Here is a 26,410-nt window from a genome sequence, read left to right on the forward strand (position 1 = left end):
GACGCGCCACACATGTCCCACGCCCTGGAAGATGTCACCACACGTGTCCCACACTCTTGGCTATGTCACCATATGTCCTGCACACCAGTGCATGTCACCACACATGGCCTGCACCCTGGGCTATGCTACCACGTGTATCCTGCAGCTGGAAGGTGTCCCCATACATGACACCAGAGTATGTCACCGCACAGCCTGCAGGCACTGATGGCTCTGCGGAGCCGGGGACGGGATTTGGGGATGCTGGGCTAGGACGGTCCTGTGGGTCACCGCTGTTTGGTGACACCCCATGGTGCAAGGGTCCATAGCAGAGCACTGCCCTAAACCCACCGTCACCACGTCACCCCTAGTCCTCCTTCAAGGAGGTGCCTTCAAGGCCGGGAGTGGCAGTGTGACAGCAAGGACGGGCATGCCGACCCCTGGGAAAGCTCTCCGGGTGCTCCGAAATCGGGACAGGCAGCCGGTGTCTGTCTTCCCGTTGGGTTCAAGGGTTTGTGGCAAAGGTTTGTGACAGTCCCGTGGCCATGTCCCGCTGCGGAAAGTGTCAACGTCCTCGTTCCTGCCCCCAAAACAAACAGCTGGCTCCCCGCACGCTGGCCAGCATCTTAAAGCAACGGCTTGGGCTGAAACCCGCAGTCACTGGACGGGGGGGGACAGGGACCAGTGGCCCCCGGCACCGGGCGCCTCTGAGCACCCGCCGTGCTGTGAAAACCCATCGCTCCGGTTATGAAACTCCAGCGACCTACTTTACACTCCCCGCTTTTGTTCTTAATTCCCAGATATGGCCGCTCTCCAGATTTTGCCCATCAAGGCAAATTAATTGGAGTAGATCCTAATTTGCTCTCTGCTATTCTTTGGGCAGAAGATTAAATGCTCTGCAGACATTATCTCCCTTTCTCTTTTCTAAGAGACAAACCTGAATTATTAAAAAAAAAAAAAAAGAAAAGGGGATAAAGGAAGGCTGAGTTAGGTTGAGTTGATGTTTGAATTCACTTTTTGTAATCACAGAAGGGGCCGGGGAGGCCCCCGCGCCCGCGGGCAGCTGGAACCAGATGGTGACACTATTCTGGGCAGCTGTGTGAGCGGGACGGCACACATGGCACGGCAACACGAGGGCCAACCTCCCAGCCACGCCGCCCGCCGCCTCCGCCACGCGATGGATGAATCCTCCGTTCCTTTGCCCAGGGAAATTCCTCCTGGCGAAGGTGCCGGCTGGGGAACGACTCCTTGTCTGTGGGGACGCACCTGGGTTTCCCAAACAGGATGGGCTGAAGCAACGCCAGGGCCACCAGCGGAGGTGGGATGGCTCCTTGCCCTCCTATGGTCCCCAGTGTCACCGTCCCAGTCTGGTGTCCCTGCGGAGGAGCGCACCCAGGCACCAGCCTGCCTCCAGCATCGCCGGCACCCCAGCGCGCTGGGGGAGAGGGAATGTCGGGAGCCCTGCGTAGCCTGGAGGACACTATGTCTCAGGGCTGGCCACTGTCCGAGCTCGTGAGGGGATTTCTGCGAAGCCAAATGTCCAACTTTCCATAAGGAAAGACCAAAAGGCAACCTCAATCCCCCCGGATGCAGCGGGAGCGGCTGAGCCGGAGTCACCTCTGCCGCCAGGGCCACGGTCAGCCCCCAGCCTGGCACCCCATCTGCGCTCAGCTTTGGGGCTTTTTTTTCTCCAGAGAGGCATATGGAAAGTTGGATTTCTTTTTTAAGCAGCTTTAATTCAACATCCTTCCTCTCCGACCTCTGCTCAGCCTTGCTGGGAGAACCTTGAGCTTTGGCCCGACACGGCCGCTGAGGCATGGGCTCAGCACCACGTGGGGCTGGGACGTGGCTCGGAGGAAATCCAGGTTTCCCGCTTCGCCACGTGTCCGTTTGACAGCAGATGAGGGACCCCATTCTCCTCCTCTTTTGGCTTCCTATGGCCCAGCTCAGCAGGAAGCCCTGTGCTCCCCAAATTACCCGATGCCCTGGATGTGCAGCAATGTCCCAAGCAGCTTGGGCATGTGGGGGATGCTGGAGGTGGTGCCGGCCGTTTCCATCAGTCTGTAGGAAATTACAGCTCAGTGCACCCCAGTGAGACTCCGGATGCGGATGGCAGTGCTGCAGGCGGGTGCTGGGTGCAAAGGGAGCTCTGGAGGTCTCTCGTCCAAGCTCCTGCTCCAAGCAGGGTTTACGCCGGTGCTGAAGCAGGCTGCTCAAGGCTGTCTCCAGTGGAGCTGTGCATCTCCAAGGAAGGAGGATTCTCCATCTCTCTGGGTACCCGGCGTCGGCTCGGTGCTCCCAACCTGTCTCTAGCAGCTTCCGCAGGAGAAGCCATGAGGAAGCCGCTGATGGGAGATGCAAAACCCGAAGGAGAACCCATCCTTGCGGAGGGATGGTGGTTCCCAAGACGGAGCAGCCAGGCTGCAGGGCCATCTCTGCTGCTGCTTCTTCGTCGAGATCCCTGCTTTGATGGGCTGAATCCTTCCCACGGCGCTGGAGGCAGGCTGTGGGTCTTGGTGGGTAAGAGTCGGCAGGGGATTTCTGAAGGGGCAAGCAAGGAGGAGCAGGGTGAGGGTCCTCTGTCAGGAGAGCAACATCTTGGAAAGGAGGAGGCAGAACCAGGTGGAAGTCAATCAAGACACAAGAAGATGACAGCCCATTTGGCAGACGACAGCAAAACAAGCTGTTAGACCATGCCCAAATACAGCGCTGCTGTATGAGCATGTCAAAAACCTCTTATCAGTCCCCTCTTGTAGGAGGAAGAAAAAACCAGTGGGGCTTGACCGGAGCAGTGCTGGTGGGAGCCCAGGCACCCAAAGCCCGGTGGGGCGAGAGGCTGCAGAGCCTCCCTGGTGCTTGGGGCTTCGCAGCCCGCAGCCAGCGTCCCCAGCAGCAAGATGCTTACCTTGGTCATAAAACTTCTTGCTGTAGTTGGAGAAATGACTCCAGATTGAGCAACAGGTTTCGGGGGTCGACTGACACTGCCCTCAAACTCAAAACGGGTGCCCAAATCGGCAGACAGCGGATCACGTAGATGTGAGGAGGGTTCTCGAGGTCCTTGCCCGCTCTCAAGCTCCCTCACAAGTTTCCCGCTTCCCCCAGACCTTCTGCAGCAAGCTATGGGTCCTTCCTGGCCTCCTCCCTGGGTGGTTTGCTTGGCGGATATGTTGGCTTCGAACGGATGTCTGGTGTGACGTTCTCTTGGCTCTGGCAGGTCTTGGAGCACTACTACAGCATAAATAATACAAGAAAGAGCCGCTCTGATTGAAGTTCTCAGAAGTCCGTGGTTCTGGCCCAAGAGTTCGATACGTGTCGGCTCTTCAACATCATTGTGCTGACAATTAGCAGTGGTGATGGACCTGCAACTGCCTCATTTGATGTTCTCATGAGCCGGCCAGGAAACAAAGCTGTGAGGAAGCGACTAACGGAAGATGCAAAACCCTGAGGGAAACCCATCACTGCAGAGCAGTTATCCCTGTCCGAGCAGCTGTGGCCAAGGTGAAGCAGACCACTGCTGTACACTCATCCGTAGCAGCCAGGCTGACGAGGAGATGCACACGCTTTTTAATTTGCTGGTGGCACCAAGCTGGGACGGCCTTGAGAAACAGCCTAAAATAACGAGATCAACTTTAACAGGGACACATGTGAGGTTTTACACATCGGGCACAGGCTAAGGCACCTCCCAGGGACAGTGTGGGGGACATGTGGCTGTGGAAACACCTCCAGAAAGAAAATGGGGGGATTAGAGGGCTGAAAATGTGCCAGCAGCACCACTGCCGTGTGGGAAAACAAGAACAGGCTAATTTCCTTTGAAGGAAACCACAGAACTCACCGCATCTGTCGAATACAGTCCGAGCAGGTCCCTCTCAGACCTGTCACACATTTCCGTACCTTATCTGGAATTACATGGGAAAGAAGCTGATGACAATAGCATGCATCAGCAGGTATAACTTTTATTACGACATGACTTACTAAGCATTTTAAACAGCTGAAGAGCCCTGGAGTGTTAAAATAAAACCAGCTATTTTTAAAAGCATGGTAGGAGTGTGAAAATAGCCCCTCTCCACCCGAACTGCTTCGGGAATGACGTGACAGCCAGGCTGGAAAACAAGCCCAACAGTGTCGCGTTTGTATCTTCCCCGGAGAAAGAAGTGCCGTCAGCATCTCTTCAAGAAGGTGTCATCCCTCGTCCCACTGCTTTCAGGTCATCTAGGGCTGAAACTTGGGAGTGTTTGGTTTAAGGACGGGGAAAGGGTATGAGGAAGAAAGTCCACCAGCAGTTACCAAGTGAGCTTTGCGGGTTTTGTGGCACTTAGTAGCTGGGGAAAAGAAAGGAGAAAGGAATGTGCCTCCTTATTCTGTTGTGCACAAGAGCTAGCCCACAGGGACTGGGTTTTCCCTGCCAAAGAAAAGGGCTGATGCTTCCGGGCGATTTTCTTGCAAAGGGAGTGTTTTTCCAGAGCCCCGCAGCCCAGCGGGGAGCCCTCGGAGCGGCTCGGTGGGAGCAGCACTCCCAGGCGCTGCTGGGGATCGGTTTGGGCCGGGTTTGGCTCCAAAAAGGAGGCGAGGAGTCGTCCCTCCTCGGGCAGCGGGTCACCATGGCCACCCTCTGAGGCGGGAGTGTGGGGAGCGGGAACACCATGCCTGTCGGGGAGCCTCCCGCTCAGCCCGTGGGGCTGAGTGGGTCCTGGGACCCACAGAGCTGAGGGGGGGGTCTCGGGCCCTGTGGGGCTGAGGGGGATCCCGGGGCCTGTGGGTTGAGGGGGGTCCCAGAGTCCATGGGACTGAGGGGGTCCCAGGGTCCTGTGGGGCTGAGCGGGGTCCAGGGGCCTGTGGGGGCTCCCAGGACCCATAGAACTGAGGGGGGTGCCGGGGCCCGTGGGGCTGGGGGGGATCCCAGGGCCTGTGGGGGCTCCCGGGACCCACAGAGCTGAGGGGGCTCTTGGGCCCTGTGGGGCTGAGGGGGATCCCAGGGCCTGTGGGGGCTCCTGGGGCCGATGGGGCTGAGGGGGCTCCCGGGACCCACGGAGCTGAGGGGGGTGCCAGGGTCCGTGGGGCTGGGGGGGATCCCAGGGCCTGTGGGCTGAGGGGGGTCCCAGAGTCCATGGGACTGAGGGGGTCCCAGGGTCCTGTGGGGCTGAGCGGGGTCCAGGGGCCTGTGGGGGCTCCCAGGACCCATAGAACTGAGGGGGGTGCCGGGGCCTGTGGGGCTGGGGGGATCCCAGGGCCTGTGGGGGCTCCTGGGGCCGATGGGGCTGAGGGGGCTCCCGGGACCCACGGAGCTGAGGGGGGTGCCAGGGTCCGTGGGGCTGGGGGGGATCCCAGGGCCTGTGGGCTGAGGGGGGTCCCAGAGTCCATGGGACTGAGGGGGTCCCAGGGTCCTGTGGGGCTGAGCGGGGTCCAGGGGCCTGTGGGGGCTCCCAGGACCCATAGAACTGAGGGGGGTGCCGGGGCCTGTGGGGCTGGGGGGATCCCAGGGCCTGTGGGGGCTCCCGGGACCCACAGAGCTGAGGGGGGTGCCGGGGCCCGTGGGGCTGAGGGGGATCCCAGGGCCTGTGGGGGCTCCTGGGGCCGATGGGGCTGAGGGGGCTCCCGGGACCCACAGAGCTGAGGGGGGTGCCGGGGCCCGTGGGCTTGGGGGGGGATCCCAGGGCCTGTGGGGGCTCCCGGGACCCACAGAGCTGAGGGGGGTGCCGGGGCCTGTGGGGCTGGGGGGGATCCCAGGGCCTGTGGGGGCTCCCGGGACCCACAGAGCTGAGGGGGGTGCCGGGGCCCGTGGGGCTGGGGGGGATCCCAGGGCCTGTGGGGGCTCCCGGGACCCACAGAGCTGAGGGGGCTCTTGGGCCCTGTGGGGCTGAGGGGGATCCCAGGGCCTGTGGGGGCTCCTGGGGCCGATGGGGCTGAGGGGGCTCCCGGGACCCACAGAGCTGAGGGGGGTGCCGGGGCCCGTGGGCTTGGGGGGGGATCCCAGGGCCTGTGGGGGCTCCCGGGACCCACAGAGCTGAGGGGGGTGCCGGGGCCTGTGGGGCTGGGGGGGATCCCAGGGCCTGTGGGTGCTGAGGGGGGTCCGGAAGCGGGGCGGGCCCCGGGGCGGGTGTTCCCGGCGGCCCCGGCAGGGGGCGGTAGAGCGCGGGACGGTGGAACAAGCGCCCCCTTCCCACCCCGCCGCAGCCCCGCCCGCCGCCGCCTCCGCCAATCGGCGGGCGCGGTGTCCCCGCCCCCTCGGGTGTCCCCGGCGCTCGGGGATGACGTCAGGAGGCGGCGCCGAGCCGCGGGCCGGAGCGGGCCGAGGTGAGTGCGGAATCGGGCGCCGCCCGGGGCCGCCCGCTCCGCTCCGCTCCGCTGTGCCTGGGCTGGGCTGGGCTGGGTGGGCACCAGCCCCGGCTCCGGCCGCCCCTCCCTCCTCCTCCTCCTCCCCTCCGGGGCGCTGGCGGCTCGGCCCCGCAGCGCGGCAGCGGTGCGGCCCGGGAGGCGCGGGCGCGGCGGGCCCCGGCGCCTCAGCCCAGCCGCTGCCCGGGGCCGCGGGCACGGGCGGGCCGGGGAGGGAGCCCTGACCGCCTCCCGGAGCGTCCCCTCGCCGGGCCGGGTCGGGTGCGGTGCTTCCCTGGCCTGGAGCCGAGCCTGTCGCGGGACGAGCTACCGGCCCGGCCCTGGGTCCCCTCCCTGGGAAGGATGGGGGGAGAACGGTCTAGTTCGGGCTAAGTTACGAGAAACAATCAAGAGTTTTGGAAATCCCGGTCGGGTTGACCGATTCTGGCCTGACACCGGCTCCGGCACAGCTGCCTGCAGTGCTGCAGCAGCCCCAGCCCCGGGTTTCCCCTCAGAAACGCGCCAGAGGCTTACACTGCCAGCCAAGGGACTGTAATACCAGGCTTATGTCAGAAAATAAGACGCATTTTAAAATCTGTTAGTAAAACTAAAGGTAAGGTGCTTTCAGGCCTTTTTTCCCCATTATGCCGTGTTGGCGTAGGTGTGATTTGAAGGTTGCTGTGTGTGAGCGTTTCTTCGGCAGTTAAGAGCTGGTATCTTCAAATTTCCTTACTGGCATCTCACAGAAAAGTGACATTAAATAGCTTCAAGTCGTGAGATATTTAATTGGTGGTGGAAGGCCTGCTGGGCTAGTCAGGTGGCTGACACACCTTCTGCACAGGGACACCCTCAGGTATGAAACCATCGAGGCCCTGATTTTTTCAGAGAGGTGGAGGACGCTTCTGAATCAGCAGGAGCTGAGGTGTCGCCCTGCAGAGCCGTGGGATGCAACGTGCCGGTTGTCCAAGGAGAGAAGCGGGTAGACATCGAAACATAAACCCCACATTCCTTTTCACCGCTTACAACCGCAGCTCAGGCGTGCTGTCCTCTCTCAAACGGTTTGGCATCTGCCGAATATGTGATATCCTGCACGGAGGGGGCTTGTAATGCCCCGTTTCTCTAATGCCTTGGCTCCTTCTCCCAAACTCTTGGTGATTATTACACAGGAGCATTTCCACCAACACTGACATGGGGTTAAGCATTTTGTTGCTGGCTGTGGGATGCAGCTCGGGTTCTGTAGGCTTCACTGAGACCCTTATGCGTATGAGGAAGAGCCACTGACGTACTGGTAGCTGATGCCTGATCTCAGATAAAGTTGTTAGTGGATTTACGTACAACGTTTTCAAGTTCAGTGTTTGGTCCTTCTCCTTGGTATTGTTTACGGGTGGGATATGTTACACAAGTGTTCTCTACGTGTGGAATTACTCTGTTTGCGGATGCTCTCATTCTGTTTCTCTGTTAATGTGTTTTAAGGTACAATAACACTGGGAAAAGCTCTCCGCGGGGGGCATTATTCAAGACTAGCTATAGTATTTTATTTGTTTTTTGTCACAGTACTTTAATCTGAATGAACACCCAGTTACAGGATAGCCCTCGGTGAAAGTCAGTTAAACTTTCTGTAAGGTTGTTTTTTATTTCTACTGCTTGCACCCTGGTATAGTCATGTTTGTGCATGGCTGGTGTGCTTAACTTTGCGGTACTGCCATGAGCTCCTCCGTGAGAATTTACTTTGATGATGTCTGATTTTAAAATTGAATCTTAACTAAAGCCCTATTTTCTTTCCAGATTGGATGTAGAGTCTAAACTTCTTCCGGGTGTCCCTCTAAAACATTTCTTGTTTCTCCACGTAATTCTCCTGATGGAAGACCAACCGGGGTGCCCTTTCTGCTCTTTGTGCTGAATAGTTGCTTGGAGAGGTGGTGAATGAGCGAAGATACGGTGATGGTAAGGCGTACGATTACCTTTCAAGGCTAACGGCTTTTCTGTACCCTTCTCTGAAGGCTCAGGCACCATATTGATGGGCTCTGAGGCAAAGAGTAGAAATTTAAAACTGCTTGGCTAACTGCCAGGGCGCATGCAGGCAGTTTCTCCATCTCCTAGTCAGTTGTACGGTTTTAATCAGCACCTAAAGACTTGCTGAAGTGCAGCTCGTTTGGTTCTGCTGGAATACAGTGTGGTGAGCAAGAGCTCTCTTTGCTCTAGTCTGGAACAGCTGGTAGAAATTCCACTTCCTACACCCAGCTCCATAGGGAAAACCAGAAGTGCCGCTTGGTACCTGAACGTGCAAAAGAAAGCAAAGCTGAGTTAGGATGTTAAAGGATGTCAAAGCCCACCTTGATTTCTTAGCGTTTGGAGGCTGAGGGATTTGCTAGCTAAAAGCTGCTCAGGTTAAATAAGGGCTGCCTTTTTGCAGGGGATGCAGTGAGTTAATTGGTAAAATGCATCTTAAAATCAGCGTGCCTCTGTCTCCGTATTCCCTGCCTCCTGTGCAGTTTCACCGATCCCCAGGAGCAAAGTAGTGAGAGGTTTAAGACACCGCTACAGCTTCAACATAAAGAAAATCTTAGGAAGATCTGTTAAATGAACAAGTTGCTGACATAGTGGAGTTTCTAGTGAGAAGTTTCAACAGTATAAGATTCGGAGTGGCTACTGTCTTACGAAGTTGAGCAGATTAAACAAATTTACGGAAAACTCTCGACTCTTTCCTTAATTTGATTTTTATTAAGCAATTGGGGCTGGACAAGAAGACCTCCAGAGGTCTCTTCCAACCCTAACCATTCTGTGACTCTGCGATTCAGCGCTCAGCTGGGAGCAGTAAACAAACTATGTTTAATAAACAGATGCCGTGTGATTTCCACAGACATCAGTTCTGACCGTGACTGTGTTTTTAGGGGCACTATCTTCACTAGCTTGTGAAAGCAGCAAAGCACTGTGCATGCTCTGTAGTAAAGCACAGTGAAAATCCCGAACTCTTAGTTTGCGGCAGCATGGCTCCACTGAGATGTGAACCACTTGCATTTTTTTTCCTGTTCGAAACTTTGCTACGCTACTTATCTGTTTCTTCTCATTCTTTTCCTAAGGTTCAAACGTGGGAATTGCCCCGGACGTGGTTGCTGCTGATGCTGCCCTGGGAAAATGCCTTGATAGGGAATTAGCACCAGTCAGTGATGGGCTGTGGGACAAGCAAAGTGCTTCCCGAGCCCCCCAAAGATGTGCAGCTAGACCTGGTTAAAAAAGTCGAACCTTACACGGGCCACAGTGACATATACAAGCATTTCATCAAAGATGACTGTGGGACTGTCATCAAAGCTGGCTCTCCCTCACCTCAACGTCACGCTCACCCATATCCTGGGAACCACCTGCCTGCCCACATGGATCAGCCCGAACCCCGCAAGAACAAAGTGGCTAAATACCGCGCCAAATTTGACCCCAGAGTGACAGCCAAGTATGACATTAAAGCTCTGATCGGGAGAGGGAGTTTCAGCCGCGTTGTACGGGTGGAACACAAGGCTACCAAGCAGCCCTATGCAATCAAGATGATAGAGACCAAATACCGGGAGGGGAGGGAAGTGTGTGAGTCAGAGCTTAGTGTGCTACGGCGGGTTCGGCACACCAATATCATCCAGCTTATTGAGGTGTTTGAGACCCAGGACCGCGTGTACATGGTGATGGAATTGGCGACCGGAGGAGAACTGTTTGATCGAATCATTGCTAAAGGTTCCTTCACCGAGAGAGATGCTACGCGTGTGCTGCAGATGGTGTTAGATGGTGTGAAGTACTTGCATACGCTGGGTATCACGCACCGGGACTTAAAACCAGAGAATCTGCTGTACTACCATCCAGGAACAGATTCCAAAATCATGATTACGGACTTTGGGCTGGCAAGCGCTCGGAAAAAGGGAGATGACTGCCTGATGAAAACCACGTGCGGGACCCCAGAGTACATTGCTCCCGAGATCCTGGTCAGGAAGCCGTACACGAACTCTGTGGACATGTGGGCGCTGGGCGTTATCTCCTACATTCTCCTGAGCGGCACTATGCCCTTTGAAGATGACAACCGCACCCGCTTATATCGGCAGATCCTGAAAGGAAAATACAGTTACTCAGGCGAGGTGAGTGTGGCAGGAGTTGTGGTGAGGGGAAGTCAAGCAAGAAGCTCTCCGTAGGTGGGTCTTTGTGATGACCAGAAGCTGACTGTCATGTGCAGGGTGGTAACAATACCAGGGTTAAAAAAATCCGTGATTGTGGCTTTTAAAGTCCTTTCCTGTTTTCTGTCTGCTTTCAAAACTGCTTCCAGTGCAGCATAGTGAGTTCTTTTAAAAAATCCATATGTAAAGAAAGAAGAGATCTCTTCCTGTAGAACAGAACCGGGATGCTTTTGCGTTTCTACTCGGGGAGACCTCAGCTGTGGTAAGCTGCTGTTTGATGCTTCACTGTTGAAACTCATGCCAGTGTTTGAAATGTAGCATATACTTAGTCTGATTTCTGATACAAATCCGAGTGTAGTCTGAAAAATATCTGGGCTGAAAGACAAGGTCATGGCAGACAAAAGGGCACTTGCTGCTTAGATCTGGAGACATGAGCATTTCTGAAACGGATCTGCATTGTCTCTTGAGCTTAGTGTGTGACAAAATTGAGGGTTTAAGGATAGTTTTCTTAAGTAACTACGAAAAGAGGAAGCTTGGGGGATAGATTTTAGGCAGAAGGTGGGTACCCCTACCCTCCCAGAGTCCCATCACTCCACAGAGTGCCTGGGTGCCAGGCTGACACTTAGTCACGGTGGGAGATCTCAATTACCAGCCGGCCCCTCTACCAGCACAGCTGCCAAGGGTAGGCATAACCTCACCAAGGATCGCACTTACAGAAAGTGCAAATTTACAAGTTGCATTTCTGCCTATATCCCTCACTGGAAATATTAAGAAAATGAAGCTTTTACAACCTTTTCCTCTCTTTTCTAAGAGAGTGTTTAGATTCCTGAATGCCATGACTTCATGAGATGAAGCCCACTGGGAAAGTGTTAATGAGCGGCTAAGTTTATGATTCTGAAATGACAGTAAAATAACTGTCAAAAAGACTAGAATAATGATTGTTCTTGTATTTTTAGGTGTGATGGGTATGTTGACATTTTCACGATGGATTGAAAGAGTGTAACATGTTAAGTTTTTAAGCATATTAAGCTGATTTGGGATTGTGTTTAAAAAAGAAAATCACTCTCTGAAGGGTTTTCAGAGGTGTAAGTTTTTCATACTTTAAAGCTGTCAGGCCGGCTTGTGTTAATAGTTGGAATATCCAAGTTAAACAAAACTGCGGAATATCGGCGTTTGCATAGGTGGCTACCGAGGAGAGCCCGGATTTGACATCTTTGTGAATCTTGTTAATTCTTCCCGTGAGCGCTCCTCAGAAAGTCCCAGGTATCCAGAGGGGAGACAAAAGTGAGGAGTCATAAACCCCCAAATTCGCCACTTTCTGGACCAAGTGTGTTACTTCCTTCAGAAATGGCAGTACTTGATTAGTTTCTTGCCAAAAGTATTCTATCAATTGCTTCCTTGAACTCTAAGCTTCAGCTGACTTTGGCAGCCTTTGCTTCTTTTGTTAATTTGCCGCGTTAATATGATTTATTAACCAGTTGCAGAGTTTTAAGAGTGCAGCCGGGTTATCCTAATGCAGAAATAGATAAATTACCAGCCGAATGTAACATCTGCGGGGTCACACCGAAAGGCAAAGTCCTAGTTACTTATAACCAGTGGTAGGAGATATGTTCAAAATGATTTTTCTCATGTGAAAAGGCCAGTTCACTGATGTTTGTTGCATAGCAGAAGGCATTGCAAGGGCATGCACCCCCTCGTAGTTTCCCATTCAAGCCATCAGCAGGTACCGGTCTGGCTCAACCTGGATGTTGACCTCTAGACAGCAGAGTTCAGAGCTTTCTAGACTCCTTGGCCAAACTCAGGTTTGGTCCTTTTTAGCCCGCTCCATGGTGTTCGTCTTGGCTGTTCATTTTTCTCCTCTCCTTCCAGTTCTTTTATTTTGAAGAAGCAGCGTGGTGGGGTTTGGTTTTTTGGTGAAGGTTCTCCCTTTTATTTTGCTTCCCTAGTTCTGTGTCGGCCCCGTGCCTCGAGGTGCCGGATGGTCAGTGAGGCTGTTGACTCTGAATTTGCTTTTTCCCTTTGGGAAAATGCTTTTATTGTTAACCTCTCTAACATTCTGTGATAATGAGTTCCATAGTTTATTTAAAAAACACATGGAAAAGCCATTTCCTTCTCTTAGTTTTTATTTGCCTCTGCTCATTTAACTGGTATTTTTCTATGTCCATCTCCTTAACTCTCTTTACTTGAGAGACTAGTGAGTAACTTTTCCATGTCCACCTGTCAGTTATCTTCATGCTTCTTTAGACTCTTCTTTTTTTTTTTTTGAGGCTGAAGATCCATCTGTGTTTAGTCCCTCCTCTATTCCATAGATCTGATTTTTGCTGTTACCCTTCTCTAGGCTACTTGTAATCTTTGAGATGGGATGATACGTCAGCACCGTGGCTTTGTGTCGTGGCATAGAAAGGTCTCTTTGGTTGTTCACTGCTTCTTCCCATAGGATTTCTGATGCCGTATTTGTTTCTTTGACACCTCTGAGCATTTGGCTGATGATGTGGAGAGTGGTCCACTGTGACTCCAAGAGGTTTCCTGATTGTTAATAGCTGATTTGGGGATGTCATGGTGTGTATGTATAATTTGGTGCGTTCCCTCTAATGTCTCCACCCTTCAGTGCATGAGCTTGTGTTTAGTGACATTGAATTTTGTGACTGTCCTCCGACTTTGTCACTTGCTATTTTTACCTTTTTGCAGATTTTTTGATCAAGCTTAGCGTGCTATCAGGATAGGTTCTGCCCATTCCTGTGAAATGTGGTAATTCTGGAGTCTTAGAAGCAAGTGGTGGGATGCAGGTTTGACACCCGATAAATGACGTTGATGATACCGAGCTGCTGAGGTTAAAAGCAAAGCTGAGGCATGATGCAAGAAGTAGTGCGAGACCGCATGATTAATTGGCTGATGTTTGGTGTGGGCAAACTTGAACTGGTCCAGTGGGAGGAGGAGCAGTTTGAATTTTCTATAAATGATGGTGAGCCCTGGAGGTGATGCTTGCCCATCAGAAGAAACAATCTGAGGTTAAACACTTCTAAACATCATCTTGATACTCGTGATGAAAAGCCAACTGATGTTAGGAATTAGTGTTACTATGGTTGGTGTCCTTGCTGTGCCATGCCCATCATCCACCTGCACTTGAACGTTGAGTGCAGTTCTGTTGCCTCCTGAAAAAAAATACAGAATTAAAAAGCATATGAAGAAGGGCAGTGTGACTAATCAAAGCTATGGGCTGGCTTCCATTTGAAGAATGAATGAACAGACTAGGGCCCTTCTTCCAAAAAAATAAATGTTTGAGCGGGGCCTCTGACCAAACTCAGTGCAGCCATAGGCAGAATAGGGAGAGTGAATCGAGAGCAACTGCTTTGAGCGTTCCCTGGGGTAATTTAATTTGATGTCTTCTGGTTCTTGTGCCAGAACAGAGTTATTCTGAGAAATTTTGTGACTTCATTGCGACTAGAGCCACTGGATTCTTGTAGGTTGTATAAACAAAGGTAGCACATGTGCTACAGAGAAAGCGTTAAACTGTATGTATTTTGAAAGTGCCAGTGCATAAGCCTGAAGCATTTTACTTGTTATCCCACCACAAATGACATACTTCAGGAGGCTGTTGTGGACACTATGTGTGACATGAGTGGTTCCTTTGAAAAGCCGTAGATGTTTTACTGCTTGGAAAGCAAATATGTGTCAGCCAATATCCAGCCCAGATGCTTTCTGTTCTTCCAGAGCCAGGGAAAATGGATGCTTTAATTTACCGGTGTAATTAAGCCTATGCTGCTAAATTGCAGGCGTAGCCAGGTATTGGCAGGAGCTGCAGTAACAGGATGCCTACTTTGCGAATAAATTCTAGGTGGAAACAAAGTGAGCCAGAGATTTAGAGGTGCCTGGCTTGTTTCCCAGAACCTTGCCAGCTTTCTTAAAGCCATCTTCTGGACTTCTAAATGCTTCCAAATTTCCGGTGTTCACAGAAAATTGTTACACTGGAAGAGGTGGGAAGATGTCAGAAATGGGGCTGTTGATTAAGTTCATCAGACTAATGGAAATGACAGGAGCCGTAAGTCCTGGTTTATTTGGAACAAGAATGAGCAGAATACTTGCCTGTGTTGCGGAAATGTCTGTCTCTGATAGATGCAGAAGCAGAGATTTCATGGGAATGACTGCTTTTCTTCTCCGTAATGTGAACTTTGAAGATGTGAAATGGAAGAGGAAATGGTAAAAGAAGCCTGCGAAGTAAAGTGCCCAGAGCTGACAGCTTGAGCTGCGCAGCTGAGACAGGTTTCAGCAGGGAAGGAGGGAGCCGTCTTCCGACCTGTGTTGCCGTACCATGTCACGCAGCAGCGGTGCCGTGAGTTTGCTGAGAATCAGTGCCGAGTCCCACTTTTTGAAAGGTCTGGCCTCAAAACCTGGTCAGAGAGGACAAAACCATATTGAGAGAGGAATAAAAGCCAAGATGCATGCTGACCTGAGAAGTGGCTCCATCTTCTTGAAAAACAAGTGAGCTCATGTCCAGCTAATGTAATTACTTTCTGTCTGGGACCCTCTTACCAGCACTCTCCTGTTCCTGGAGTGTGAGGTCTGTTTGAAGAGGCTATTAGCACATCAATAGGAGAGGTCTCCCATAATAGCTTATTCAGGTACTGCTGACATCACTGCTCTGATTATCTCTTGTATCTCCTTCTGTACTTTCTGAGCTGCTTGGAGTAATGGGTAGGGTGAGGAATGAAGAAAAGCTGGCTTTGTAACTGGGCATGCTTTTTTCTGAGCATCTCCGAGGAAGGGTTACGTGGGCTATTGAGACTGCGTTTGATGTAGCCTGCTACAAAGTCATTCTCTTCCACTTGTTTTGTCAGAACTCACTAAAAAGAAAATTTGGCAATATTTTAATTGAAATCTTGGGGATAAAACGGATTTCTGGGGATCTCTTTGTAGCTTAAAAAGTTGTCTGAGGAATAAAGCTGGAATGCCATTCACAGTTTTGTTTGAATTTGAAAGGGCAGAAATGAACATCAGACCATCATTATCCTGCTAAGACAGGCTTGCTCTGGTTCTGTTTCAAAGCTTGTCCTTCTCTTACATAGTGATACTTTTATGTTGCTTTACACACCTGGGAAACTTGCTGGAAGAAGCGGAGGATAATATATGTTGTGGATAAATTGGGAAACTGAGCTAGGGATTGTTCTGGTTTTGATATCTTATCTGGGCAAATCATTTTCCCTTGTGGCCTGTTTTTCTGTGCATAAAACCGAATCAGCTTTCTGTGGTACGTTCACCATGGGTGAGATTGGTGGGTGCCGGTGTGGGAACATCTCTTAATCAGTTTAAAACAAAAAAGCTCATTCTAAATAATGGTGCTAGTGGATACATTGATAAATGTGACGTGAGGAGAGATGTGTTTGACACATGGAAGAAATTGGGCATTGCAAGTCTGTAGGAGCTCTGCAAGGGACTTAGCAGCCATGCGGAGAGATAATCTGGTTTTGTGTGGCTTGCTTAGATTTTCCAGTGGTGTTTAATAAAGTTCCTCGCCAAAGGCTCTTGAAGGAACTTCGCAGCTCTGACGCGATAGTGGCCTTTGCATGGATCAGCAATTTGCTGAAGATAAGCACAAAGCTGAAATACGTGGTCAGTTCCATGGGGAAGGAAAAACCCGTGAAGTTTGAAGGATCTGTTCCCTTCTGCCCAAAAGCGATCAGGACAAAGTTCACTAATGAAGCTGTGCAGTTGCTGATGATACAGAGTTCTTCGGACGGTGAAAACGAGGACTGTGGACCTCCTGGATGCAGGCTGCTGTGGACCTTAAAAGTTTGCCTGAGTTAAAAGAGCAACGGGACGATTCGTGGAAGATAAATCAATGGAGAGTATGATATTAAAAAGTCCTAAGTATGGATAAAGAGGTCCTTAAGCCACACGTTTTTGAGGCTTGAGAGTATGGGGGAGGGTGTTAATTGCAACATCGGGACTGTTTTCTTGGGATCTCCCTCTGTATCTGCTGTCAGCTGATGTTGGAGACACCGTAGTGGCCTGGCTAGATCTGTGATCCAGTAACCTTCAGTCCGGTTAGAGGTGCTTCTCTCATTTCATCCCTCAGCTGGGGGCTTCATCCACTCCCAAGGGTTACTGAGCTGAGTAACAGGCAGCCTGCAGAGCAGATAGTGCTCTGAGGTTGTGTGTGCAGCGTCTGGGGCACCTGCCTGTGTGCTGGGGGTGTTCAGCGGTCCCATCGGACGTTGGCGGAGCAGGTACCACACGTCTTGTGTGGTTTTAGCTTGTGGTTTGGAGGCAGCATTATTTCAACTGAGTTTGAGAATTGGAAATCAATCCCAAGGCTTATCAACTCCCACGGGCTAATTTTACTTGCTGTATAATACTCCTTTGGAAAGGCTAGACATGTAAAAAGCGAGGAGGGTAAACATTTCCAATTAAATGGAAATGTTCTTGAACTCTTTAATTACGACCTGGTGCTGGAGGTCCTCTGTAGGCGGGTGAAAAAGCAGGCAATGTATACAGACTAAGTAGTAATAAAAAGTGCATTTTGGAGATGATAAAATTAGTTTTAAATTCCCCTTTTCCTGCAGAAGTGTGTTGTGGTTTTTTTTTTCCTTGGGAGAAATGAGTCTGTCTTGACATTATACATCTATAAAGGAAAACGCGGCGTGAATTGCATTCTGCTTGTGACTCTGCCCTTCTCTGTTCGGTGACTCATTCAGATTTGAAGCATGAACACAGAACCTATCTAGTTGTCCTGCCTGGCTGGCTTGCTCCCTGGTGCCCTTAATATGATGGCTTCATTCTTTGACAGCTCCCTTGCCAGTTAGTGTTGCTGTTTAGAGTTCTGCTCGCTTACTTTCTTTGCACTCCCAACAACATCCCAAGATGCTGTCTTCTGTGTTGCTTCTAGTGTCAGATGTGCAAGGGTGACAGTAGTTTTGGGGATGGCTGCTAAAGCCCCATGTTTAGGTGGTTCTTTCTGATCCTGTGAGCATGTGGTGCCTTTCCCCACTGACTTCACGTGGAATATAAACCCTTCGGTAGTTTCAGAAACACGAGTGGGGGCATGTTTAGAAACATGTCCCCTTCAAACCGAGGATTCTTGTGGGTCTTCACCAAAGTCTGATCTTTAAGGCTTGCTCATTCTTAATTTAAAAACTGGCCTTTTCTCTCCATCTAAACAGCAAACCCTTCAGCGAGGCTCTCATTTTAGGTTTGAACCTTTGCAGCATCTCTTTCTCCTGACTTGACAAGTACGTTCTTGCTCTGTTCTCACACATGCAGATCTCTGCTGCACATTTGTTGTATAGCTTGTTCCCTTGGCCACGTCCACCTAGATTTCTTCTTCTCCATCTCTTTGGGTTACCTCCGTGTTCTGCCTAGGCTTCTTTGCAACCTCGGTTCACCTGGTCTGTGGCTGCTTGTTAGCAAAGATCGTAATGCTGAAAGGGAGTGCTGTGGTCTGTTAGACTGTCCCTGACATGGATGGCAGCTTTCTAGGATAACCAACAAGACTGGAGGCTTGTTCATATACATGGGCTCCAAGTGGTCATAATACGGAAAACCAACTAAGATGAACATAAGAATACTGTAAGTAACAATTTTATAATATTTTGTAGCGATGTCACCTTTTGAAGTTACGTCAAGTCAAATAAAGAGCACCTATTTCTAAATCTATGTGCCATTATTTGTGATAACTTTATGAAGAAATTGATGGCATTCACGAATTGGTTCTGCTTTTTATTTTGCAACAGACTGGCAAGCGCCAGTCCGGACAGCATCCACCAACAGTTGGTCTGGCTTCCTGCAGTACAGTGTTGCAATGCGTACCACCGAACTTAAAATTACAGGAAGATTTAGGGGCAAAGTGACCTCAGGAAGTCTCTGTTTCAAAGCCCTGTTCAGAGCAGGGCTAAATTGAAAGCTAGATGAGGTTGCTTAGCACCTTGTTCACTCAAGCCTTGAAAGTTCACAAGGATGGAGATGTCACCAGCTCTCTGTGCCTTGTCCCGGGGCTGCCCCAGGTGCATTGGAACTGTGTTTTTTCTTTACATCCAGGCAGAATTTACCTGGTCGCAGCTTGACAGTCACCGCTTGCCTTTTCACTGGGCATCTCCGAGACATCTGGTGTGGTGTCATCCTCTCTGTAACTGCCCCGGCAGTACTGGCAGATGTACTTAGATCCCGTTTCTCCAGCTAGCTGAGATCCTTCTGGATGGCAGTCCTGCCCTCCGGCATGTCAACAACTCCTCCAAATCTTGGTCAAAAGCAACCGAGAAGGGCATACTAAAAATTTTAATGGTAAAGAGAGATTTGCAGCTCAAATGGCTTCAGAGCAGAACCAAAGGAGAGGCTTAACGTGCAGATTGTATGTGCATAGCATTTCTTTTTTCTCGAGCATTCAGCGTCTTAATGATCATCTGCCTTAGTTTGGAGTTGAAAGCGCCGAGTTAAACGTAGCTATTGAGTAAACTCTGCAAATACTGCAATGGATAGGTTCAGGCTGGAAGAATGCACTTCATTACATGAAAAAACAAGCTACCCTAGTAGAAGATGAGTGGAGTGGTGTGAATGGTGTTCCCGTGATAACTAACTCGGTCCACATAAGTAAAGAAACGGAACGCTTTCTCCCCGAACAGTTTTCCCTGTCTGCAGGTGATAGCAGAAGCAGGAAGAATGAAGAGTGCTGGCAGTACGTTAGCAAACAAACTAAGTGCCTGTGCTGTTAGGTGCTACCTGACAGAGAGCAAGATAAAAATAAAACGAAAAGCAATTTCAAACCAGCTGATGCATGCTTACAGGATGAGTCCTTACACCAAGCACGTCGGTACATCTGCAGAGCGTTTCCGAAGTATTCTTGTAATTGTCCTCATTGTGGAGGCTGGTTAAAAGGCTGCGGAGGACTTGTAACCCCTCAAATCCCTTGCGGCACATAATGGAGGAGACGGATGACGGTGTGAACTTTTAATATTAATTTCCTGCATTTATTCAACTTTCTGAAAGAGAATGGGGTAGAGCTTGAACACAGGCTGCTTCTGACTCAGTTGGGAACTGGTTACTGAATTGCCTGTCCCTCTCCAAAGTGATTGATCAGTGATTGTGTTATGAGGACTGTGGTCACATTTTCTATCAAATGACAAACCTGTTCTAAAAAAGGCACAAGCAATAAAAAGAAACAGCAATTATTCTTGGTAACCTTCTTCCCCTAAAAGTTGCAGATGGAAATGTGTAGTGGCAGAGATCCACAGGAAAAAAAAAAACCAACCCAACTTTCTATTTTGCATACTTGTATTTTAGTGTAGAAACTAATTTCCTGTAGGAGAGGAAAAAAATTATACTTACATATCATGGAAAACATCTCTCCACAATCCCTATCGCTTTGCAGGAGAGTTCAGTCAGTACAGGATAAATATTCTCAAATTTTGGATGGGGCTTTTTAAAGAACAGTAAGTTTTGCATTGAAGCTGCAGCAGGTGTGATTCTTGACTGTCTGGCTGCCAATCCTGGAATGGCCTCTGTGTGTTTGCACTTCTGGTCACTTAGAATTAATTACATATGCCTATGTAGTTAAAAAAAAAATAAAAATCCATCTTTTGTTGTTTTGATGACAAAAAGTATAACCACTTTAGAAAAAAATACCAATTTAGAAAAAAATCAAGTGTTTCATAATGTATTAGCTTTATTTTCTATTTTGTGCTTTGTTTGCCCCAGAAATTTGTCCCAAGTTTTTTCCTGCAGTTCATAACTATGGCTTTGTTATATATCATAAAGCTTTGTGTAATATGTTATATGCTAATTACATCGGTTATAGGGTAGCAACCGCCTTGAAAGAGGGAAAATTCTCTCTCTGGGGATTTCCTCCTAGTACATCTGCTGTTTAAGATGGGCAGTAAGGCAGCCTGGCTTCCCGCAATTTGGACTAGCGCATGTCTTCTGGAAAACGTTCGGAGCAGATTAAAAAAATTGCCAGGAACACAGAAGCACCACTGCCCTATAACGTTCCCATTGGTCCTTTATTCTTTTTTTAATACAGGAGATAAAGTCATGTATCCACAAGAGGCCAGGAGAGCTAGTGTCTGTCTCCCATCTATTGAAGATTTACCTTTGCATGGTATCCTGCGCTGCCCTTTGCTCTAAGAGATGCTCCTTGCAAAGCCACCTTCTTCTGGAAGTTCTCCGTTGGCTCCGTGCCTGGGAGAGTCCGGATGCAGCAGGACCCCGGCCGGTCGCACTGACCGATGGCGTTGCCCTCCCTTGGCTATGCCAGTCGATCTTTAGACCCATGAGAGGCTTTTGCAAGACGCGGTCATCACCTTGGCCTCTGATCTTCCTGCCAGAAGAGAGAATAGATTTCAAAGCAGAAGGGTGGCCAGTTTTTCAGTCTTCTCCCTGAAGTTTGAGTGTCCCAAGCTGTTGAAAGGAAATAACAAGGAAAAGAGGCACAGGGCAGTTGAAGGCAAGGTTTTAAACCATATTTGCAGTACTTATTTGCATGATCATACAAGTCTCTGGGCCTGTGTTTTAGTCTTCTTGGGGGCCGAAAGAGTTGTTTTTCTTACAGCGGCTGTATGTTTTTTTCATGTGAATCCCATTAGACAGTAGAAGTGTTTTACAATAGTCCTGTCGTTAGAGAAATGCATGATTTTTTTCTAAAAATTAGAGGTTTTTTTCCCATATAAGGAAGAACTGTTTTTTATATAAATTGCTGAGCCCTTTGCCTGGAAAAATTAAAAAAAAAATCAATTTACAGAGGAATGTGCTTTTGCATTTCATACGGCTGTAAGAACGCGGTGATTTTTAAGTAGAGCGACGAGTGTTGGCGAGATGCAGTCAGATGGCTCTCTCTTGAAAAGGGCACTATGCTCTGCTTTGAAGAGCTGAAGCACTTGAACAGGATGAAAGCGTGCCTCTCCTGGCCTGGCACAAAACACCGAGGCCAGCCGTATAAATGTACTTCTCTTAGCTTCTGCTCTTTCTTTTCTTTTAATGCACCTGCTTAGTGGGTGCGAGTATAGGTGGGTTTGTGTCGCTCCATACGTATCTGAGAGCTGAAGTGTTTGTCCAGATCTCTCCCGCTGCAGAAGCGGACATCTTAGGTTCTCTGAGACACGATAAGCTCAGTTAAAACCTGGAAAATCCTCCGACCTCCTGCATGTATCAGTGACGGCGCTCCTGCAAAACTTTAGTGTATTGTATTGCAAAACTTTAGCTGTATTGGAAAACGCTTTATTTACAGGTAAAGAAACACCTTTTCCAGTAAAAGGGGCTTTGAAACCAATGTATGCGTTTAAAAATCAATTCCCCTTCGCTTTGGCTGCTTCTTGAGGTTTTTTTGAAGGTTGTTTCCTCCGATGGAATTGGTGTGTCACAAGGACCTTTCTCAAAATCATTCCTTTTGCCTTTTTACTGTGTATTTCAGCTCACGGTGCAACTCAACTGTGAAGATGACTCCAAGTCCTAGGGCAGGGTAGGCAAGGAGAGGGGTGGTCTTTCTCTGCATACATCTTTCGTTTCCATACAGCTGTAGTCTGCAACACCCCGTTAAGAGTTTATATTTCATAGAATTGTGCATGTCATCAGGTCAGTGAATTTTCTGAGTCGGTGCCTTGTGGCAGGTGAGTTCCTGGGCTTCCCCTTACTTTGGGTTTGCAGTTTCTGGGGCTGGAAGCATCTATTGAAACAATGAGGTGGAGACACCCCGTGCTTCACTGTGGTGGCTTGTTTGTGTTGCAATACTTTGATTTATTTTGGTGTGTTGAGCAGAGGAGACCAGGGAGGAAACTTGTCTAAACCTCAAAGCCCCTAGAAACAAAGAAAGGAGGGAGTGGATCTCCATGGACAAGAGGAATGTGTCTTTTCCCCGTAATTTCATTCACAGCCCCTTGTCCCTAGCACTGCTCTCCATACCAGTAGCACCTGCGGTTTCAAGGCAGGGTGAAGGGCAGCAGCTAAGCGTTTTGGTTAAGATCTTTGGGTGAAGTGGTGCACAGCGTATGGCACGTAATTATCCTAAGGATGCAGGAAGGCAGGAACCACATCCGAGGGAAAAGGACTTTGATAATGCTGTGATTTGATGTATTGTATTTTCATTCCTGCATCTCTGGGCCCTATAAAATCCTGTTAAAGGTGGAATAGTATTTCTGCAGAATTAGGGACGTTGGGATAAAGGGACATCAGTAGGGTAGAAAAAGAATATTAAGCTGCTTCTGTGCAGAGTATACATTATTAACAGAAAGGATTTGAGCTATCAGCTGCCATTGATGTCTTTGACTCCTTTACAGTTCCCTAAAACTAGACTGGACAGTTTTCTCTTTTACCTTTGGCTAATTTAATCCTTTGCTTTCTACCTGTGGCTCAGATGTGTTGTTTTCCCGATACCTTAGTGGAGGTATATTTCGAGTGGCAAGACATGCTGCTGCGTGCTCGTTTGCTTAGGACCAAGGTTCAGCGAGTGAGAATATATGTTAATTCTGCGGTGGAAAGAGCTGCGATCTGTAAGAAACCACTCACTGGGAGGATGGTTTGTGCTTGACCTTGCCAGCTCATCTGAACCCAGTGTTTCACGTAGGCTTGTAAGTGGGCTGCGTTGCAGTGAGGGTGCAGGGGGATTGGTAACACCTTGCTGCCACCTTCTACTTCCACCAGTGAATGTGGTGGAAGAGTTGAGTTTCCTACAAGACCGTGGGAGGGAGGAAGAATAACTGTATACTGCAGCTCTATGGGCTTTGAGAGGTGATCTCTGCAAACCTGGCTTGTTCTAAACACAACGGCTCTCCTCCCTTTGTTGGAGATGATCACCACGGGGCAGGAGACTGTGCTTCTGGGCAAAGCTGGGTTTGAAGTTCAGCTGCTCCTGCAGTAGGGCTCGACCTGGGTGCAGCCCTTGAGCAGGGTGCAAGCACTTGTCTGGTTCTGTCGTTGCTGTGACACACACAGGAGTTTATCACAACAAGTCGTGGCGTGCGTGGATGGGGGTAACCTCTTAAACTGCTTCAGCTGGATTTGCTAGACCTGGTGTGCCGAAGACCTGAGGCTGGTATGGCTTCGGAAGATCATTTGGAAATACAAAACTAGAACAGCAGTGTGACTCTAGAGGCACAGCGAGCGCCGACTGGCACCTGTAAAACGTTTTTAAAGTGAGGTTTCAGGTGGGTGCTGTAAATGTGTTGCGCTCCGGAGAAAGCTACAGCATCTTCCTAGCTCTCACCTGAGCCCCAGGACTGAGCACCGGACTTGGAGGTTTTGAAGAGCCGTAGTTCCAGCTGCTGTCCCTGCTGCAGGTTAAAAGCTAGTTTTATTTAATCAAAACTGCTCTGCAAAGAAGGGCTGTGAACACGCGCCTTCTCACAAATCATTTTGTGGCCTGTAATTGACCCTGCCTTAAAGGCGGTTGGACCTGCTATATTTGGAACAATCTGCTGTTGAACGATGTCTCAGATGTCCTCTGACCAGAATTTGGGACTTCCCTAGCAGTTGCAGTGTGCTCCTGCCCTGGGACGAGGCAAAGGAGGATACGTGGCATAGGTAGGAAGTCGAGATTTTGATTTTAAAATATCTTCTTCAGCTGCAAAAACTGTTTTGGGAAGCTTCTGTTGGTACTGAGTCGGATGGCTAAAAAGATGCTTCCTAAGCCCGGAGTTTTTCTTGGTAGTCTCTTTACCTAATCCCTAAATCTGACAAGATTGCAATTGAAGCTTTCAGGCTGATAGAGGCAAGGGAACTGGGTTAGTTGTTTTGAGCTGGAAGGGGTGGCTCAAACCAACAGCGGTGCATCCGAGTTCCCTGTTTCGGAGCATGAGCTTCAGGGCTGGCTCCTCTGCTCTCTCCGTTCTCACACCCTACTGCTTCGCCCTCCTGCTGCCGCGAGTGAGCGCTCAGTGAGTCCCAGGCATGTTTTCCAATACATTTGTGATTTAAGTGGATGCTTTTATGGATTTTCCTGAAAACTGAGCTTTTACTAATACACCAAATTAGTGTTGATTGGTGAAACGGGAGCCACGCAGACAAGTCGAGGAGATACAGAACGTTCTGGTAGTGGCTATTAAGAGATACCCGCTGTTATTGCCGCGTACGCCTAACCGCTGGTGTGGATGTATGCCTGGCTGTGTGTCTATAGCTCGTGAACTTCCATCAGCACGATACACCCTACGCATCAAATGCACCCAGCGTTTCAGGCGCTTTGAGCGATTAACCGACGAGTTTGATTTCGCACCTAACAAAAGGTAGAATTGAGCTGTCTGAGAAGGAAAGTGTTTGCTTGTTTCCTACCTTTGTCCGTGTCTGGAGAATAATTTCGAAGGGATTATTTCACAGTCTGATCATTTTGAGAATGGTTATGTAGCTCAGACATAAGAAAGGTTTCTCATTATAGCTGGGATGACTGAAAAGACTTTATATACTGTTTTATCAGATACTGATAGGAATGCCCGAGTTACAGTTTCTTAATATCTTTCCACTTAGTCCTCCATCTTTTTTTTTCATTTGTTTTTAACTTTGTAAGCTTCAGGAATTTTTGGTGACATTCTTAAGCTACCTTTTTGCTCAAGAGGCTGATTTTGAAAAAGTAAGGAAAACTAGCTTGGCTCTTGGATGAGAATGTAAAATCATTTCATGGCATACTCATCTTCCAAAATTCATAGGAGTTCCCGTACCTCCAGTGTTTGGCACAGGGGCTTGGCGAGGATGGATCTGGCGTTGGAGGTATCTTTAGCTATTTCACAAAAGCGTTCCGTGATCTCTGAAAAATCCCTGTTTGGAAATGCACTGTAGCACTCGACAGCCTTGTTTTGGAAACCTTCTGCGTGCACTGAATGCGTGCCAGGCACGTGGAGCTCCCCGATAGCCAATATGGGTAAATCCAACGAGTAAGTGCCATAACTGTACTTAACAGAGATGGTGAATATCCACATCTGCAGGCAAAGGAGAAGCAGGATTTGAAGTGTTCCTTGTCTTCTGGAAGCAGGGAGCCTTCTCTTCTCCCTGGCTTTGGGCAAGCAGGGTTGCCTCACACGTCCTCTGCATCAGCTGATGTCTTCGGTGTCGGTGGGCGAGAAGTACTGTGGGAGAGGGGGTTTGGCAGTAGGAAGAACTGTGTTTCTCCACTTCTACAAATCATTTTGTCCTCATCTGCCCTTCATGCTGAGCAAAACTTCTTTGCCTAGAAGCTACGAAAATAATGTTCTCCAGTCTTTCTGGGGACAGAAGCCAGCAGGCAGATTCTGCTGTACGGCGCTTTCAAAATCTGCCACAAGTGAAGCAGGGAGAGCGTGGGGACCGAATCTTGCATTTCCCCAAACCTATTGTGTTAAAATTGGCATTTACTTACCGGTGGCTCATCACCAAAGTAGAATATGTAGTGAGCGTGGTTCTCTAGAAATTGCCAAAGGCCCAATGGTATTTGGGGCTTTATTGACTAACCCAGGTAAGGAAAGTGGGGGTATGTTCATTATATTTGCAGATGACATTGAATTGGAAGGGCTGCAAAGTGCACTGAATTCCAGATGGCCCTAACAAATTTGAGCAGTTCAATATCAGTTGCAAATTTTTTCAAAATGAGAGTAAATTAGTGCACAAAAATAGGTGAAGAACAGAAGATTAGGAGGTGTTGGCTTCTCAGAAAAGGATCTGTCTATGAATCACAAACTATTATGCGAGACAGCAATATCACGCTTGTGGAAAAAGGCAAACGTACTGAGGTGTATGAACAGAAAGAGAGGCTGCGGGTGCTGTAATCCTGCTGCATTTAGTGGCTGATGCAGTGTGCCAACCTGAAGCTCCGACACTTCTGGGCAGCGGACTTCAAAAACGCCGCGGGCCAAGCGGAGAAACTTGACAGAAGATCAACCAAAACAATCGTGAGTCAAAAAACCACAGTCTCCGGAAGATTGAAACATTTTTGGCTGTTTGGCCTGAAGAAGGTGTTGTCAACAGTTTGCAAATATGCACAAGGCTGCTTTGAAGGGAGAAGGAATAATCTCTTTTCCAGATTATGGCAAACAAGAGCC

At 49.4% G+C, this 26,410-nt stretch overlaps 1 protein-coding gene across 1 annotated transcript in view; it reads left to right on the forward strand.

Moving 5' to 3' along the window:
• The first annotated feature begins 8,184 nt into the window (after window positions 1–8,184).
• PSKH1 (protein serine kinase H1) overlaps window positions 8,185–26,410 on the forward strand; it is a 30,405-nt gene continuing 12,179 nt past the window's right edge. Inside the window, exons 1-2 of the mRNA XM_059824764.1 lie at window positions 8,185–8,229; window positions 9,366–10,397. Of these exons, the coding sequence (XP_059680747.1) occupies window positions 9,453–10,397 (945 nt within the window). The 5' untranslated portion in view covers window positions 8,185–8,229; window positions 9,366–9,452. The remainder of the gene's footprint in view (window positions 8,230–9,365; window positions 10,398–26,410) is intronic.

The sequence above is a fragment of the Gavia stellata genome, chromosome 15 (assembly GCF_030936135.1).
Source record: "Gavia stellata isolate bGavSte3 chromosome 15, bGavSte3.hap2, whole genome shotgun sequence".
In the NCBI taxonomy this organism is placed as follows: domain Eukaryota; kingdom Metazoa; phylum Chordata; class Aves; order Gaviiformes; family Gaviidae; genus Gavia; species Gavia stellata.